This window comes from Danio aesculapii, chromosome 21 (genome assembly GCF_903798145.1).
Source record: "Danio aesculapii chromosome 21, fDanAes4.1, whole genome shotgun sequence".
Classification (NCBI taxonomy): Eukaryota; Metazoa; Chordata; class Actinopteri; order Cypriniformes; family Danionidae; genus Danio; species Danio aesculapii.
Window position 1 is genome coordinate 10,778,695 of NC_079455.1, and position 17,813 is coordinate 10,796,507.

At 35.8% G+C, this 17,813-nt stretch overlaps 1 protein-coding gene across 1 annotated transcript in view; it reads left to right on the forward strand.

The window, feature by feature from the left end:
• The first annotated feature begins 2,789 nt into the window (after positions 1-2,789).
• Positions 2,790-17,813, forward strand: part of ebf1b (EBF transcription factor 1b) — a 232,292-nt gene continuing 217,268 nt past the window's right edge. The window contains 9 exon segments of the mRNA XM_056446497.1: positions 2,790-2,884; positions 2,886-2,981; positions 3,406-3,512; positions 3,515-3,559; positions 4,265-4,283; positions 4,285-4,316; positions 5,264-5,319; positions 15,210-15,266; positions 15,268-15,284. Of these exon segments, the coding sequence (XP_056302472.1) occupies positions 2,847-2,884; positions 2,886-2,981; positions 3,406-3,512; positions 3,515-3,559; positions 4,265-4,283; positions 4,285-4,316; positions 5,264-5,319; positions 15,210-15,266; positions 15,268-15,284 (467 nt within the window). The 5' untranslated portion in view covers positions 2,790-2,846.

Sequence of the window (17,813 nt, forward strand, 5' to 3'; positions counted from 1 at the left end):
CCCCGATGCTTGGGCATGCAAAAGTTTGGGTGGTACGCTTCTTTTAGGCTTCTTCACTCCGTAACTCTCCTGATGTGGGAAAGACATAGAAGGTGGACTCATCAGAGAACAATACCTGTTTCACATTGCTCACAACCCAAGATTTTGACTGCTGGCACCATTGAAACCAACGTTTTGGATTGGCATGAGTGGCCAAAGTTTGGCTATAAACAGCCCAGCCATGTATATTGACCCTGTGGACACCAGACAGATAGTTTTGGTGAAAAAGAAGAGTTAGGGTGCACATTTAATTTTGCAGTGAGTTGGGCAGTTTAAATTGGTTTTTTTTTTTTTTTTGGATACAATCTGGATTAACACCTGGAGATCCTTTTCAGACAGCCTCATCTTGTGGCCACTTATTCCTTTTGAATGTTCATCCTTTTTTGTGGTATACTAACATTACCCTGAATACTGTGGCTCTTGATACATGACAAAAACTTGCTGTCTTGTTCATAGATGCACCAGCTAGACATGCACCAACAATTTGTCTCCTTTTAAACTCTGATGTGTCACCCATAATGTTGTGTGCATTGCAATATTTTAAGTAAAACTGTGCTATTCTGCTAATTAAACCTTTACACTCTTGCAGTACAAATTGGTGGTCAAGTTTAGCCCTAAAACCTCTAAAACACTAAAGTGGCCAGTGTTTCATTTTCATTGTCCAACCCCTGTATCGATTTATGTATATGCCTGCTGCACTAATGCACTTATTTTATTCGTTTTAATCGAAATAGGCTCTAGGCATTATGGCACCTGTGTACATTGACCTGTCTTAACGTCTTAAACTTTATTACATTTATTTATTGAGTATATTTATGCCAATTCTATGCAGTTCATTAAATATTTTTTGACTGTGAGCAGAAAAACGAGGGGAGAAACTACAAATATAGTGGCCCCTGGGGCCTGCGTACGGCTGCATATCTGTAGTGAGAGCGCTTGAAAAAATGATGTGGTTACACTGATATGTGCTTTGCGCCGTGTATGTATTTAAAGGGGAGCTCATTTGTTTCCATGTAATTCCCAAATATAAATAATTGAGCGAATCAAAAATATTTGCATTTTCATGAGTCTCGTGTTCTTATAGTCTATAAACTAGTAAAATTTTCTAGGCTAACAGCAAATATCATTTTTGGAAAAAAACTTTTTCCATATGATGTTGTTTCAGAAATTAAAGTTACTTTTTAAAAACGGCGTATGCCCAAAATATTTAAATGTTAGATTAAATGTAACCCTATAGGGCTTAGCAATTTATAGGCTGCCTAATCTATTTTGATTTAGTCTGTAGGCTGTAGCTATAATTAGGAGTGTTATCGAGCAGTTTTCACTAGGCCTATGATATCAGCTTTGTGTTCGTGAGCGCGTGTATGAATCAACCACATAATCACATAAGCATCTTTAATTTTTTATTTCTTTTGTATGAATTCTTTATTGCTGTATGGCGTTATTCCGTCTCCTCTGCCTCCGATTTCTCTTTCTCTATATAATTATTATTATTATTATATTATTATTATTATTATTATATTCTATTTATTTTTTATTTTAATTTTGAAAAAAAAATGGCAAAAGGAATAAAAAAATTAATGAAATATCTCTTCTTTTTTTTCTTTTTGATAGAGATAAGAGAGAGAGAGAGAGAGAGAGAGAGAGAGAGGAGAGAGAGAGAGGAGAGAGAGAGAGAGAGAGAGAGAATCAGTGCAAGATTAAGTCACCTTTGCAAAGAATTGTAAGAATTAAACGTAATTTAATTATAACCATCGGCTCATCTTTATTAACCACAGATCTTTCAGTCTGTGATTTAGTGTGTGTTCTTGTGACATAGCCAGTTGATCTCTTAACTGAACTAATTGATGCAGAAGCCTATTAGGCTACGTTCGGCAGATATCAGCCATCTTTGAAACTAGTTTATGGTCCCTCAAGTCTTTTCATTTTTACATAGTTAAATTTAATACGGTTGCGAATCTCGAGTGCAACATTGCAGCGCGCGTGCACTTATCCATAGAAAACTGCATGTAATCTGCCATTGTTAATGGTTCTCTCGAATTTGCGAACAAGGTACAAGTTTATCATACCAGTGTCAGCATCAAGATAAATGAGTCAATAAAGATCCATTTTGCGAGAGGTCGTACCGTCTAACTCAAATCAGTTTTTTTAATGCTCGAGCAATTTCATCTGATAGATTGATTAAATGGGTGGAGGAGGAGAGAGACGGCAGTTCAAGTTGGGCGGATCTGACCCTTTTGCCTTTGGACCGCCTCTTTCGTCCCTCCTTGCTTCTGTGGCTGCTATAAGCTCGTGTTTACTTCCTCTCACTAAACGAAACGATTGATTCCTTTGGGACGGGAAATAAATCACTTCAGTTTGACCAAGGTCTTAGGATTTAAGGATCCTCTTGATTTACTTCTTTATCTGTTTTATTTTATCTGTTTTTTTTGTTTGGCAGGAAAAAAAAAACAAGACGATAAAAGTTGTAGGGCATGACATTTGATAAGAGATCAGCTTGATCGCTGTTTGAAAGAAACTTTGTTGGCACAGATAATAAATCTTGCGTATTGTTTCCACTGCGTCTTGGTGACAGGATCTGTCCAGCTTTGCCAGACTCCTTCGAATCTGAACATCCTCTCTCTCTCTCTCTCTCTCTCTCTCTCTCTCTCTCTCCTCTCTCCTCTCTCTCTATCTCTCTCTCTCTCTCTCTCTCTCTCTCTCTCTCTCTCTCTCTCTCGCTCTCTCTCTCTCTCTCTAACGCAACGCGCGTAATAAGGGTACCTGAGAACATATTAACGGGAGGACAAACTGAGAATCTAGGTTTCATGTTTGGGATTCAGGAGAGCATCCAGAGGAGTGGGAGTATTTGAAGAAGAACCTATCGGAGCCGCGCATATGAACACAGTCCGAACATGGATGCAAGGCGCCGGGGTGCTGGATGCGAACACGGCCGCGCAGAGGTAAGAGACCCCCGGGGCTGCATCTTTACCTCACATGGAGCGTGGACTGATCGTGCTGCTGGCATTTTGGGAAACTTCATCCGGACTGTGGAGGATTAAGTCTTTGAATAGTTTTGGTTTGTCGTTCAGTGAGCTTTGATGAGTTCCTCTGGATGTGAAGTTTGCGTACTATGGGAAAGCTTTTTTGCATGCATAACATCTGGAGGTCCTATGACCACTGAATTGAACTTGCTGGAGAAAACTACTACTTATAACAACAGCATAATAAAATGTTGCTTTTACTTGCGCAGCTTCTAAGCATAATTAATTCTCAAAATCAGTTAACGGATTAACAATGTTTACATGCATTTTGTTTCTATACACATCTACAACTAATTTCTAAAGGATGTTTTAAACACGGGCATTTTGCGTGTCTTTTCCGCAGTGGAGTGGGACTGGCCCGTGCGCACTTCGAGAAACAGCCGCCCTCAAACCTTCGGAAATCCAACTTCTTTCACTTTGTTTTAGCTCTTTATGATCGACAAGGTCAGCCGGGGAAATAGAGAGAACCTCTTTTGTCGGATTTGTTGAAAAAGAAGGTAAGCTTGAGCATCAACAATTTTCAGCATCACCACTATCGCATATTGTGCCCTTAATATACAATTTGAAATTTAATATAAGCCTTTGTGCAAAATAAACGCCAAAACTCATGCATAACCTATTTTAAAAATATGAAAAAATAGACATATTAATTTAGACTCCAGACGTTATTATATTTTATATATCAATATCTAAATATTACAACAAGGTTAAAATAATTTTAAAGATAAACATTTATTTAAATTAGAAAGTTGTTTAATATGACCAGTGTTAATTATTAATATTAGAGAATGTTTAATATACAGTTAATACATTTTGCTCACAAGTTGTGCTCACAAAACAGGTCTGTTGCTATTACAAGCATTCATATCAATTCAGTATTTTCAGCCTCATTAACAGAAGTAGGCTAAAGCAAAACGCAATTAACAAATGTAGGCCTATATAAAATAATAATACATTTATTTACGTAAATGTGACCATAGTAATATAACAGACACATCAGCGAACAATAAATAATTTTGACCTCATATGAAATACTATAGCTATATACTGTATACAATTGCATTTGGAGCCTACTAGTTGCGCTAAAATGAATTCCAGTGTTTAGTATGGACCCCAACAATTTTACTTATTTAAAGCGCTGTAACAATATTTTATTATTTAAGACCTGTTGTTATATTATGTTTATGCACAGGAGACTACAGGAGAAAAGACAAATAATGGATACATTACAGACTGCACTTCTCTACAGCAACGGTAAGACTATTTGCGCACGAAGCTTGAATTAGCGAACTTTGATTGATTGTCTTTTTGAAAGTAATTCCACTAAAATAGCAACATTAGTAGATGCTGTCATTTCAGCTTGACGAATATTGGCAGTGATTTAAATCACGACCTAAGCGACTGTTTCTATAAACAATTAAACGCAACAGTGATAACCCCTCACCGTGAACTAACTCATATTTATTTTCTCCAAATCAAAGCATGACTATTAATAAGTAATTCAAGTTTTTAACGCAATAATAATTCAGTCAAGGTTTAAATCAATTAACATCCTATTTCAACCACGCAGTATTAATTGTTAAGTCGAGTGAGTGTGAATTGATCATGTTCATTAGTGTATTCCTGACAGGCTGTCTATCATTGTCATCTGGTCAGTTTCTAAATAAACCAGCGGTTATGTCTGCTGTTTGTCAAGCATATTGTAACACAGCTTTCTAAAAACGTATTTAATTTTCAATTCATCATAATAATCTACTTTGTGTCATTTGAAAGATTTGATTGTATTTGATTTATAACTAAACTTAATGTTGCACTATATACGTTATCGTTTCGATATTTTAAAATTTAGTTGGGCATTGTCTGTTTTTATATTTAACCATTTTAATTTAAATTTGCAATTTGATTTAATTATATATTAAGTATGCATATTTAAAAATAAATTATGCATATTTATACCTTTTGTAAAAAAAAAAAAGAATGAATCAATGAATCAATAAATAGTAATAATAGTTCTTTAAACTCTCTGTCCATGACTTATCTATTATATTATAAAAATATCACAATTAAGCTATCAAAATGTGGTTATTTCAAGAGTATTTTGTCTTGTGCTGTTTTAATGTAAAGGCACTGTGTAGTGAATGTTTAATTGGAAAATTAAATGAAAAATAAAGAAAGCTAATTTCAACATTTATGTTTTCTAGGCATCAGAACAGAGCAGGATTTTTATGTAAGACTAATTGACTCCATGACTAAACAGGTAAGAGTTCATCTTGTCCCGCACACCACCATCTGCACATGCCATCAGTGACTAATTTAAACATGTTGGGGCACCAGGACATGCAAAAGGTTGAAATGTTTGTTGTGTACGTACATGTGTATCTCCCACAGCAGGGTAATATTTTTACATGCTCAATGTCAACGGCATCATATGAACTATTTAGAATGTTTTTCTGATTGAATATTTGTTTGTTTATTAGCTGTTTGTTTTATATGGTACCTTTTATATTCTTTTTTGGGTATTTTTTAGATTGCACACACGTTGCTAACCATTGGCAGATGCATTGTTCAATTAGTAACCTTGCATTCAACATGTACAAAATAACTAATTAAATAAATAAATACACAAACAAAGAAAGAAAACAAATAATAATAAATACATACATACAATTGAAGTCAGAATTATTTGCCCCACTGATTATTAGCCCCCCTGTTTATTTTTCCACCACCAATTTCTTTTTAACGGAAAAAATATTTTTTCAACACATTTCTAAACATAATAGTTTTAATAACTCATCTCTAATAACTGATTTATTTTATCTTTGCCATAATGACAGTATAAAATTTAACTAGATATTTTTCAAGACACTCTTAAACAGCTTAAAGTGACATTTAAAGGCTTAACTAGGTTATTTAATTAGGTTAACTAGGGGGGTTAGGGTAATTAGGCAAGTTATTGTATAATGATGGTTTGTTCTGTAGACTATCGGAAAAAAAATATATAGCTTAAATGGGCCTAATGATTTTGACCTTAAAATGGTTTTTAAAAAATATATAACTAGCTTTTATTCTAGCCGAAATAAAACAAATAGACTTTCTCCAAGAAAAAATATTATCAGACATACTAAAGAAAATTTCCTTGCTCTGTTAAACATAATTTGGAAATATTTAAATGAGAAAACAAATTCAAAGGGGGCTAATATTTTGATTTCAACTGTATATACATTTATAAATATAGCCATTTTAATAGTGTAGGTTTTGTACATTTGTACATTGTACATGTTTGTTTTAGTCGTAGGTGTCACGTAGGCTAGTTACATTTACGGAATGTACAGTATGGCAGATCTACTTTATTTGCATTGCCTATTAAGTTGAAGTCAGAATTATTAGCCCCCCTTGAATTTTCTTTTCTTTTTAAATATTTTCCAAATTATGTTTAACAGAGTAAAGAAATGTTCACAGTGTGTCTGATATTAAATATTTTTTCTTCTGGAGAAGTCTTATTTGTTTTATTTTGGCTAGAATAAAAGCATTTTTTTAAAGCCATTTTAAGGTCTAAATCATTAGCCCCTTTAAGCTATATTGTTTTTGATAGTCTACAGAACAACATCATTATACAATGATTTGCCTAATTACCCTAACCTGCCTAGTTAACCTAATTAACTTAGTTAAGCCTTTAAATGTCACTTTAAGGCTGTATAGAAAGTGTCTTGAAAATATCTAGTAAAATATTATTTACTGTCAGCCATGGCAAAGATAAAATAAATCAGTTATTAGGAAATGAGTTATTAAAACTATTATGTTTAGAAGTATATTGAAAAAAATCTTCTCTCCGTTAAACAAGAGATATATATATATAACCAAAATGCTGGCCCTGGATCAACTGTATTTAGCATGTTATTGAATTAACAATTAGCTTTTGTCGAAGAATGCCTATTAAATATTCCTGTTTATTAGCCGCCTAATGCAAACTGAGAAAGGCTCGACAACCAGACTCTCTGCACTTCACTAAGGGTCGCTAACTTACCTGCGGGCGGCAGCTCCCTCTCCCTCCCACTTAAGCTGCATTGTGAGGAACATCAAAGCGCATTAAACCCCAGTAGCTGCCACTTTGACAGCGTTAGTCTGGTAGAAGGAAAGGTACTGTTGTTTCTTAACTATCTGCTTTGCTGCACTTCGTGGGAGGACATGGCACTTTGAGCAAAGTGTCGCTAGAGCGCTGTTTATCAGTGTCAAGTTAAAAAATAATCACCTAGGTGCGTTGGCTTCCCCCTCACAAATCTTTTGTAGTTGTTTGCCGGCAGTTTTCATGTCAGTCCTTCCTGGAATATATTTAGCACTTGTATTCATTATTTTTGCTCAGGTATTACAACATGTATTAGATGTCAGAAGGAATGAGATTGCGGCGCCTTTTGCTGTTATACTGTGTGCAAGAAACTTTCAGATGTGAAGACAAGCTATCGTTAAATCACTCTCAAAAGGGATGTGCTTGGAACAACACTTAAAGTTTTGGGAAACATGTGTAATGGCAGTCTAAGGATATCAAATCCCATTCTTTGCCACAAATGTGCAACAAGAAGCTAGTTACTGTGTAACAGCTCAAAAAGCACTGTTGTGTGATTTATTTACTACATGCACAGCTCGGTTGCCATGTGTCCTGATTTCTTTAGGTGTATGAGAGTGAGAAAGAGTTTGGGATCAGATGTGGTTTCGCTTAGGGGCAGTTATACCTGTTGAGAGGGTGAAATAAGACCTGGATACCGGCTGACCACAGGACAGCTACAGGTGTCTCTGCTCATGTTGTGGCTCAGGTTAAAGAACAAGCTTTCATATGAATAGAAAGGAGTGAGGATTTAAGTATTCCAAGTGCTACAGACAACCTGAGTAATCTTTATTGCTGTTCTATGTCCTGTTTGTGATAATGAGATCAGTCAGTTTGTGAGCAAGTTTTTAGTTTGAGGAAAGTAGTGAAACTTGCAAAAAAAATAAAAATAAAAATAAATAAACCTTGTGTGTTTATCATTAAATGTTTAGTGAGGTATAAAACAGCTCACGCAGAAGTACCTTTCAAACTAAGCAATTTGAAGTTGTTGTGCAGCTTCAAAATCTGCGTGGAAAAATATCAAGCGTATTCCTGGTCAAATGACTTCCGTAATGTGATTGCTGCTATAGTGTGGACCATATAGCAATGATTTGAATTTTTTGTATTACTTTTTAAATGGCTGTGGGAAAGACAGAGGCTGTTAAAATGTTTTGCAATTCTGTTATAGCTAAAACACTTGCAGGCAACCACTGTTTATGTTGCAGTAGTAAAAAACAGCTAAAACAGCTCTAGCTTGGACCTGTAATTAGTGTCCATATTTTCTTAGTGCTCTGAGTGGTTACAGAGCTTTTAATTCTGTGGTGAGGCTGATTTATGCTAGCGGAAGATGAGCTATTATGCCTTTCTGTAGTAATTTTTTTTTTGTCATGACATTGATGTCATTGGCATAGTTAACATTATTATTATTATTATTATTATTATTATTATTATTATTATTATTATTATTAACTCAGAACAATTTAGGAAGTTGACAAAATTACACTCCATATACTACACTTGTAGAATTTAATTTAAATGAGCAAGAACATAGATTTTTTAAAGGGGTGGGTCCAGAGTGTATTTTAAGGCTTGGTTGTGTTTATAAGAAGCTAAGCAATGTGTGCTCATGCTTCACTTGTAAAAAAATCATATTATGTTTTCATATATCTTACTTTGATTATATACAGCTACTCTGCTAACATGAAAATGACTGTTATATTTCCTAGTTCCTCTGAAAGGCCCACCCTTAAGAGGCTCCACGTAGCCCCCTGCAAGCGCTTTTCAGTGTTGCTAGATTGGGATGATTTTTAATTGTATTGTGCGCTTAAAAATGACATAGGCGGGTAGTGAAAATTTGGGAGGTTCGCAACAACGCGTCCCCCAACCCCATGCCCCCGCCAACCCCCAAGGGTCTTCACTTATTACCTGTTCACCTCTATAGAACCAATCACCCCCCCCCCCCCCCCCCCGGTCTACACTTATAAACTGGTTATGATCTTCTAAAGAGATGCCATCTAATGCTCATCCCCTGGTCCTCCACTATCTGGGCAGTTGTCTTTGTGTTTCAGTGGATTTTGGATAGTTTTTGGGCTGGAATTAGTTGGCTACATCTGGGAACACTGGCACTTTTGTGCAGTCCAGTCAGAGCAGCTGTTAGCAGCGCTACCAGACAGAAATGAAGAGCACATAGCTCACGCCTACTCTCTAAAATAAAATCTGACGAGTGTCTTTCAAATATATTCGGAATAAGCATGTGCAAGTAATATGAAACATTCACATATCTTTTGCGAATTTGTTATTTGAGATGTAGAACACGCGGAAAGCAGCCGCATAGAGAGACACTGCAGCGCTGGTGAAGATTGTGGCCGTTTACAGGGTTTGACTGATAAATATGAATTTGTAGATAAAAAATGTTGCTAAACAGTATTTCTCGTTGTTTGCATCCTTGTTTATGTCCTCACTACAACATAGCTGTTAACGCTAAAAACTGAGTCTGTAGTTAATCAATTTTAACAAATAAAAATACTTACAGGTTGTGGCTCACAATCCACAGCTTCGTCGGTTGGAGGAGATTTAACCGAATCCAGCACTGAACTGGGAGAGATTCTGGAAGTTCTCCTTTGTCAAATGCTAGCGCTATATATATATTTTTTAATTCTCTGGAACATATTTTAATTTAAACTGTAAGCACTTCTCTCTTTGTGTCATATCTTTGGAAGCCAAAATACAGAAACAGAAGAGCATTTGGATGGCATTTTAGCTTTCACTGCTTTAACATTACGGCGCCTCTGGCCACGCCCCTTCGCTGCGCAGGGTGTGTGCGCAAGGTCAATACATGTAACCGGAGGCCCTTGTGATCTCACTAGCCTGGATGTATTTTTTTGTTGTCCCCAAATTTCGTTTGCTGTAGGCTATGCTAAGCAACTCTATAAAAAACCATTGTCTCCCTTTGCATTGAACTTTAAGCGTCTTACATTCAGAGATGTTGTTATGTTCACACAGCTACATGACACATGAACTAAAGTTTAAAATATAATATTGTAGTGGACCACCCCTGTAAGTGCGTTTGCTCTATAGTAAATGCACCATATGTTTTATGCATTAATGCTATACTTAGCTTAGTTATTCTAGTGTTTGGGCATTGTGTCCTGCAATCCCTGCATGTGATTGATCTGACTAATGAGTACTGGTTGTGGATTGCATTTAGCTGGCTTTAGGGGAAAATAATTACAAGATTATTGTGAGTTTGTAACTCATGATGGGGTACAAAAGGAGAGTTGGTGACAGTATTTTGACAGTTAAATCTGTGATCAGCAGCTTCAATGCCACACATCTGACAAACAGAGGCAGCAGACCTCCCACACTCTTCTCTCATCTTCCCGCATTTCCTCGCTTTTTACCTCATGGATTGTTTGTTCTTTAGGATCCATGTGATATGCTTTCTATGTAACATCACCTAATTTGCCCTTAAGGTAAATTTAGCCACCTAATAATGCCGCAACCTTTGTTTGAATTCACAAAACATTTATACAGAAAATGCATTGTTTATTGACCGTGACAGTGCACCTAATTTCTCCCCATTTATTTTCACTATTTTTCCATTCTTTTGTGCTCTGTTTTCCTTTGACCTTTTTTATTTTCTTGCCTGTCTGTTGTGAAACTGTTCGCCTGTCTGTCTGCATGCCCAACTCTTGCTCTCTTTTCCTATTCTCTTGTTTCTCAGGCTTTCTGTCAGAACAGCTGATCAGGGGTGGGGTCGGATACTTATTCGTGTATGTGAACCTTCTATTTGTGTGGGAGAACAAAGGCTGAAATCACTGCCAAGACAGCACCTCTTTAAAGGTAGCGCGGTGGCCTGGGAAAAAAAGTCAGCCGTGTTTTTAATAACATGCTAATAGATGATGCCAACTGTGTAGGAAGTAGGTTTCCATATATTTATAGCATCTTGTTTACTTTGATTTCGGGCGTCACATCAAGAGCCATTGAGGAAAATGCTGGATAAAATATGAAAGTGTGCTTGGCAAGATAAAATATGTATTACAAGGCATATGAAACGGTCATGCTTATTAATGTGTCCTTCTTGCACTTTAGCACACAGTTAAACTGTCCTAATATCATGCTTTTAATGCTGATATAGAGTTGCTTTTAAGGTAGCTCCTTTGCACATTCAGACAAACAAAAAGTCATTCTTTTATCACAGCACCTTCTGCTGCTGTGATTCCCCAATAAAAGCATCCGAAGCATTACATTTATCAAGATGCGATTTTTAAGAGCTTTTTTGGACTGTACACTACAGAAAAAACCTGTTTGTTAATAACTTGACTTTAATAATAAGGCATGACAGGAAATGACATTTTATAGATTTTAGATATGATTTGAAATATTTTACATTTACAACAAAGATCACACACTCACCGGCCCACTTTATTAGGTATATCTGTCCAACTGCTCATTTACTCAAATTTCTAATCAGCCAATCACATGGCAGCAACTCAATGCATACTAGTAAGGTGTACCTAATAAAGTGGCCAGTGAGTGTATTTTATTTATAAAAATGTTTGTAGTTTCTTATAAAATAAACATTGCTGTTTCTATGCACAGACCTGCTAAATAGGCAGAGAGAAAGGTGATGTTTATAGATAGAATATGAAAGCAGGTCTTTAGGCTGGCAGACAGTGATGCATGCTGTGTTCTTCTAGAAGACCTTGGCCCTCATTCCATCAATGTGAAAGAAAATCATCTGAACAAATGCTTAGAGTTTGCCAATTCCAGCACTGGCTGTATCAATGCTACTTTCAGAGCCTTTGCAAATGCAGAAGGCATCAATATAAAGCCGATGCCTTGTCTGTCTCTGAATATTTCTCATGTCAAATGATCGTTTTCTTGGTAGATTTTTTGAGTTTTTTAAGGTCAATATGACAAACTTCTTTGATGCTGGATAGGCTTGCTGAATTACACATCCGTCATATGGCAGAGAGTAATGACTGCGTGTAACAGGACAGATTTTCTGCCAGTCGGTATGCCTACAGACAAGATCGCAGTCTTAGCAAGGTGACATGTTTGGCGTAGTCAAATGCAAGCACTGTTCGGAATGGCATACCGTGTCCACATTCATCTCAGGGAGGAGAGGGACACACAAGGCTTTGCCAGTCTGGGCAGTCCCTATGTTTTGTGTTAAGGAGGGGTGAGAGCAAAGCCGAGAAATTTTGGAGAATATTGAGAGGGCCGTACCAGATGGTGCACCGTGCTCCAGTCTGGCAATCCCAACTGCTCTCATCATACCCACCTCCTCCAGCCTACTGCCCTCCCCCCCACCACCCCTGTGCCACACGCGACTGATGGTTTTGGCACGTCACATGCTATGTAAATACTCTGCCAGTGAGTGCATAAACACTTAATATTTTACCCATGAGTGAGAAATACAAAATAGGAAGAAAACGGTGAATGAGTAAGTGAAAAAGATTAAAATATTTTAGTTTATATAAACAATTTGGATGTGAATTGAATAAACTAAATTGGCCGTAGTGTATGTGTGTGAATGTGAGAGTTTATGGGTGTTTCCCAGTACTTGGTTGCAAGCGGAAAGGCATCCGCCATGTAAAAACATGCTGGATAAGTTGACCCTGATGAATAAAGAGACTAAGCGAAGGAAAGTTAATGAATAAATGAATTTTGGATGTCAAGTCACAAATCATTAAGCAGTGCTTTTTTTTTTTTTTAAATCACACCATAAAACAAAACAAAAACACTAAGCACTATGGTTTAAAATGGAGTTAATTATGTGACATTTAGATTTTTTTCATGTACTTGTTTGGCATAATTGAGTACACACCCATTTTGAAAATTTATATTTTATCTATTTCTTCTCTGTGAATATAGGCAATGTATTTTGGTGCAAAACAGATTTATTAAACAGATATATTCATTAAAATATTATTTTAGTCACCGAACATATTTAAAAGGCATCATGGTGGCGCAATGGGTAACATGATCGCATCACAGCAAGAAGGTTGCTGGTTCGAGCTCCAGCTGGGTCAGTTGACATTTCCTATGTGGATATATGTATGTATATATATATATATATATATATATATATATATATATATATATATATATATATATATATATATATATATATATATATATATATGCATTTGTGTGCATGCGTGTGGGTAATAACAGTGAAGTTTCTTATTGGGGCACCTTCATTTCTCACCTTCTGTTTTTTTAGATAATAAGCCTTAGTCCTGTTAAAAACAAAGTTCTGAACAGTTTGTCTAGGAATATTGAAACCACACAGAAGATTCCATATGTCACATGCTGAAATTTTATTAAATACAACCTAGCCAACAGGCTTTAAATATAGAATTATGTCACCGCTTAGTGTATTTCTCAATTATTTCTGGCTTCTGTGAATCAGTGCCGGAGTGGGACTCCTTTTCAGCTATGAGAGTTTCAAAGCCTTTGACCGGCACACTTTAGTTCACGACTGACTATGTTAAATATCATAATTTCCAATTCAGTACTTTAGTGAGGATTTATTTGAACAATTAACACAATGTAATGTTAACAATATATAATCTATTTTCTGTAAGAATTGGTGCTCATAAATATCCAAACATTGAAAAATAAATAAATAAATAAATAAAATAATACCAAAATATATTAAGCTATATGTATAAAATAAAGATTAAATTTAAATGTATAAAAATTTTTTAATCACAACAATCACACAAAGAAACTGTCTTACAACTTTAAACATTAGAACATTAAAGGGTAAATCTCCAACATTATTCTTTAAAACATCACAATGTCCTTTTCTGCAATATCTGAATACATAGTCTGCGCAAATTGTTTACAGATATCCAGTCTTTAAATACAAATAAAAAAAAAAAGTATTTCACTGATCTGCTAGACTTTTTAACCACAGTATTCCTTAATGATGGCTTCATCTTTTTCCCCTTTGTTAGCTTCTGATGAAGTTAAGTCAGATTTATTAGTGTAGTAAACCATGTGATTTCATTAATCGTCTCAGGGCATTTTTCATTCAGCAGGTGTAATATTCATTAATTCATTTTCTTTCGGCTTAGGTCCCTTTATTAATCTGGGGTCGCCACAGTGGAAATGAACCGGCAACTTATCCAGCACAATGTTTTACGCAGCAGATGCCCTTCCAGCTGCAACTCATCTCTGGGAAACAGAGATACAACACTTACTCACACTCACACACTAAGGACAATTTAGCCTACCCATTGTCACCTATACCGCATGTCTTTGGACTGTGGGGGAAACTGGAGCACCTTGAGGAAACCCACCGAACACAGGGAGAACATGCAAATTCCACACAGAAACGGCAACTGACCCAGCCGAGGCTAGAACCAGCGACCTTCTTGCTGTGAGGCTACAGCACTACCTACTGCGCCACTTGCGTCTCCAGGTGTAATATTCATTAATTATTTGAATTCTTATTTCAATCAATGACAATCTTACCTGCCTATTCTAGTGTGTTTGGCTCATGACTGATGCTTAGTAACGTTACGGGGTCTGGCTCTTGACTGTTAGCAGCAAACTGGACAAGAGGCTGCTGCTGGCTGAAAAACTACAGGACAAGTAAACGTTCGGATACATAAACGGTGGTTTGCAGACATCGTTGTTTGCGCTGCTCCTAACTAGCTTAACGTTCACTTACCGCCGTTTCATTGTTTTCATGTGTTGTTGTACTCTCGCTGTCCGCTGGTTTTAATGAAAAAATTTACTCAGCTTTAAAATTCTATTTCAAATTCCATTCAAATCTATTGTTGGTAGCATAACCTGATGAGTAGGATAAAATGTCAGAACAATGGACCACACACAGGGAATACTCCCGGTCCAACCGATTAGCCAATCCAGGCCTGCTGTCAATCCATAGTGGATTTGTGGATGAGGAATAAATGTTTTTTTTTTTTTGGTTGGATGCTGGGTGGTTACTGTTAGTTTTTGAATATATATATATATTTTATGTGAACATTCTTGTAAAAATACATAATCTGTAAATCCAAACTAACATTTTTCTCATCCTCTATTCAAAGGCCATCATCTACGAAGGTCAAGATAAGAACCCAGAGATGTGCCGTGTACTCCTGACGTCATGAAATCATGTGCAGGTGAGACTTTTTCCATTCCCACCCATTTATACACTGTGACAGTTTCAAAGAAATTTGTCTATCTATGCCTAAAATATTGTGTGATACAGTGTAATCACAGCAGATTAGCAAACAGTTAATAGCAAACAACTATTTTGAAATAATATTTTTGATATTTTTGATTATTGATATTTTGATAATATTTTGATAGACTTAGAATATCACTCACCCTGTTTTATAATGATTTGATCACTGTAGTTTGAAATTTATGATTGAGTTATTATCCCCTAAGACTTATTATGTGGTCTTTGTTGCCATCTTGTGGTGGAACATCAACCATCTTTGCTCTGCTTAGTATGACAGGTTGATGGTCACCAATGAGCTGAATCTCTGAAATTAAAAATGTTTAAAATAGCCACGGCGGTCAAGTGTCCTTCTATATATGCATAGACAATCGTCAGCAAATTCATTATTCACAAGCTTTCTTTCCTTAAAACTTGTACAAATTTAATTGTAAAAAGTACAAGTTTACAAGTGAATAATTTATATGTAGCTATTGTGTATGTAGGTGGGGACTAATTAACATATTCTTTTTATGTTAAATGAGATAAGGGCATATACAGGCCAGTATAAGAGACATGTGTTACTTTTGAAAGTAATGCATTACATATTGAGTTATTCCCTTAAAGAGTAACTAGTTTTTTAATAGTGTTCCGCAATTAACAACGCATTGTATAACCTACATCTACGTTTACCTTATAAAAAAACACATCAAAACGAAATATTTTAGGATAATGTTATTTGAGAACTTCCTGACCCCAGAGCTATACATGCAAGTATCCGTTTGTGTGACGTCACGTGAAGCGGCTTCCGGGTCCAAGCGCACTATCAAACTGTATAGGAGACTCAACAAATGGTAATAATAATTGTTACAAAGCGATGTAATACTTTCAAAAATCACGATCACAATATATATCCATGCCTAACATCCGACGGGCAGAAAGTGATACATTTTTATACATTTTTAAAATATTGGTGTCTGTGATGCAGCAGTCCAGAGACTGTTGTCTACACCATGATTTTATGTAAAATTCACATTTAATGTGTTATATGACTAAAAAGTGGTCATAAACAAGAATTTCTCTATTTAAATGAGTGGCGGCTTGGACCAGGAAACAGTATTTCGTATGTCATGACTTAACAAGCGGATATACAAATTAGTAATGATTTAAAGCAATGTGTTTGCTACTTTTGTACTATTTTAAATAGAATCATTGTCCATTGAGACAATCCCGTTTCCTTTTCTACGATGCGTTTAAAATAATGAACACTTTCTCTCATTGACTGAGTAATTCATTGTGACCATTTTTATTTTAATTCAGCAATTTATTTTTTAAAAGCTGATTAATTAAACTTAAAAGTAACTTGTATTACATTTTCAAAAAAGTACCTCAAATATTATTACTTATTTTTTAAAAGTAACGCGTTACTTTACTCGTTATCTAGAAAAGTAATTATTACGTAACTCATTACTTGTAATGTGTTACCCAGAACACTGTTCACATATGTTTCATATAAACATTAATCCATTCATTCATTTCTTTTCGGCTTAGTCCCTTTATTATCAGGGGTCCTCTACAGCGGTTTCAAGCAGCGGATACCCTTCCAGCCACAACCCAGCACTGGGAAAAACCCATAGACTCTTGCATTCACACCCACACATACACAACGACCAATTTAGCTTACTCAATTCACCTGTAGCGCATGTCTTTGGACTGTGGGGGAAACCTTAGCATCAGAGGAAACCTATGTAAACATGGGGAGAACATGCAAACTCCACACAGAAATGCCAACTGACCCAACCAGGACTCGAACCAGCAACCTTCTTGCTGTGAGGCATCAGTGATAACTGTTGAGCCACAGTGTTGCCTCTTATATAAACATATATGAATGTAGTTGTTTTTTGCAATACATCGTTTGTCCACAGAGTGTCAAGAATGAAACTAGCCTTTGTTTCAGTTAGAAAAGAAAAAAAAAAATACTGAAGATGCCAAAAAAGTATACATCCAATATTCATATATACATTATTTGCTATTTTAACAATGTGGCGCTAGAATTGAAAATAATAGCTGCATCAGGCCTCAGGCTAACAAAAATGCCCGTTTGCCCATTGTGCAAGATGTATTATTATTAATTCTTCTTCTTCTTCTTCTTCTTCTTCTTCTTCTTCTTCTTCTTCTTCTTCTTCTTCTTCTTCTTCTTCTTCTTCTTCTTCTTCTTATTATTATTATTATTATTATTATTATTATTATAACCTTTATTTTACCAGGAAAGACACATTGAGATTTAAAATCTCTTTTACAAGAGCATCCTGGCCAATATTAGGCAGTATACCTGCCACATGGGTCTAACAAACATCAAACAAAAACAATTGACAGTTAACATGAATCACACTTGACAAACAAACTATTCAAAACATCTACAAGCCTGTTTTTCAATTTCTAAATCATTTATGCTCTTTTACAATCATTTAGTGAAATCAATTCTTTG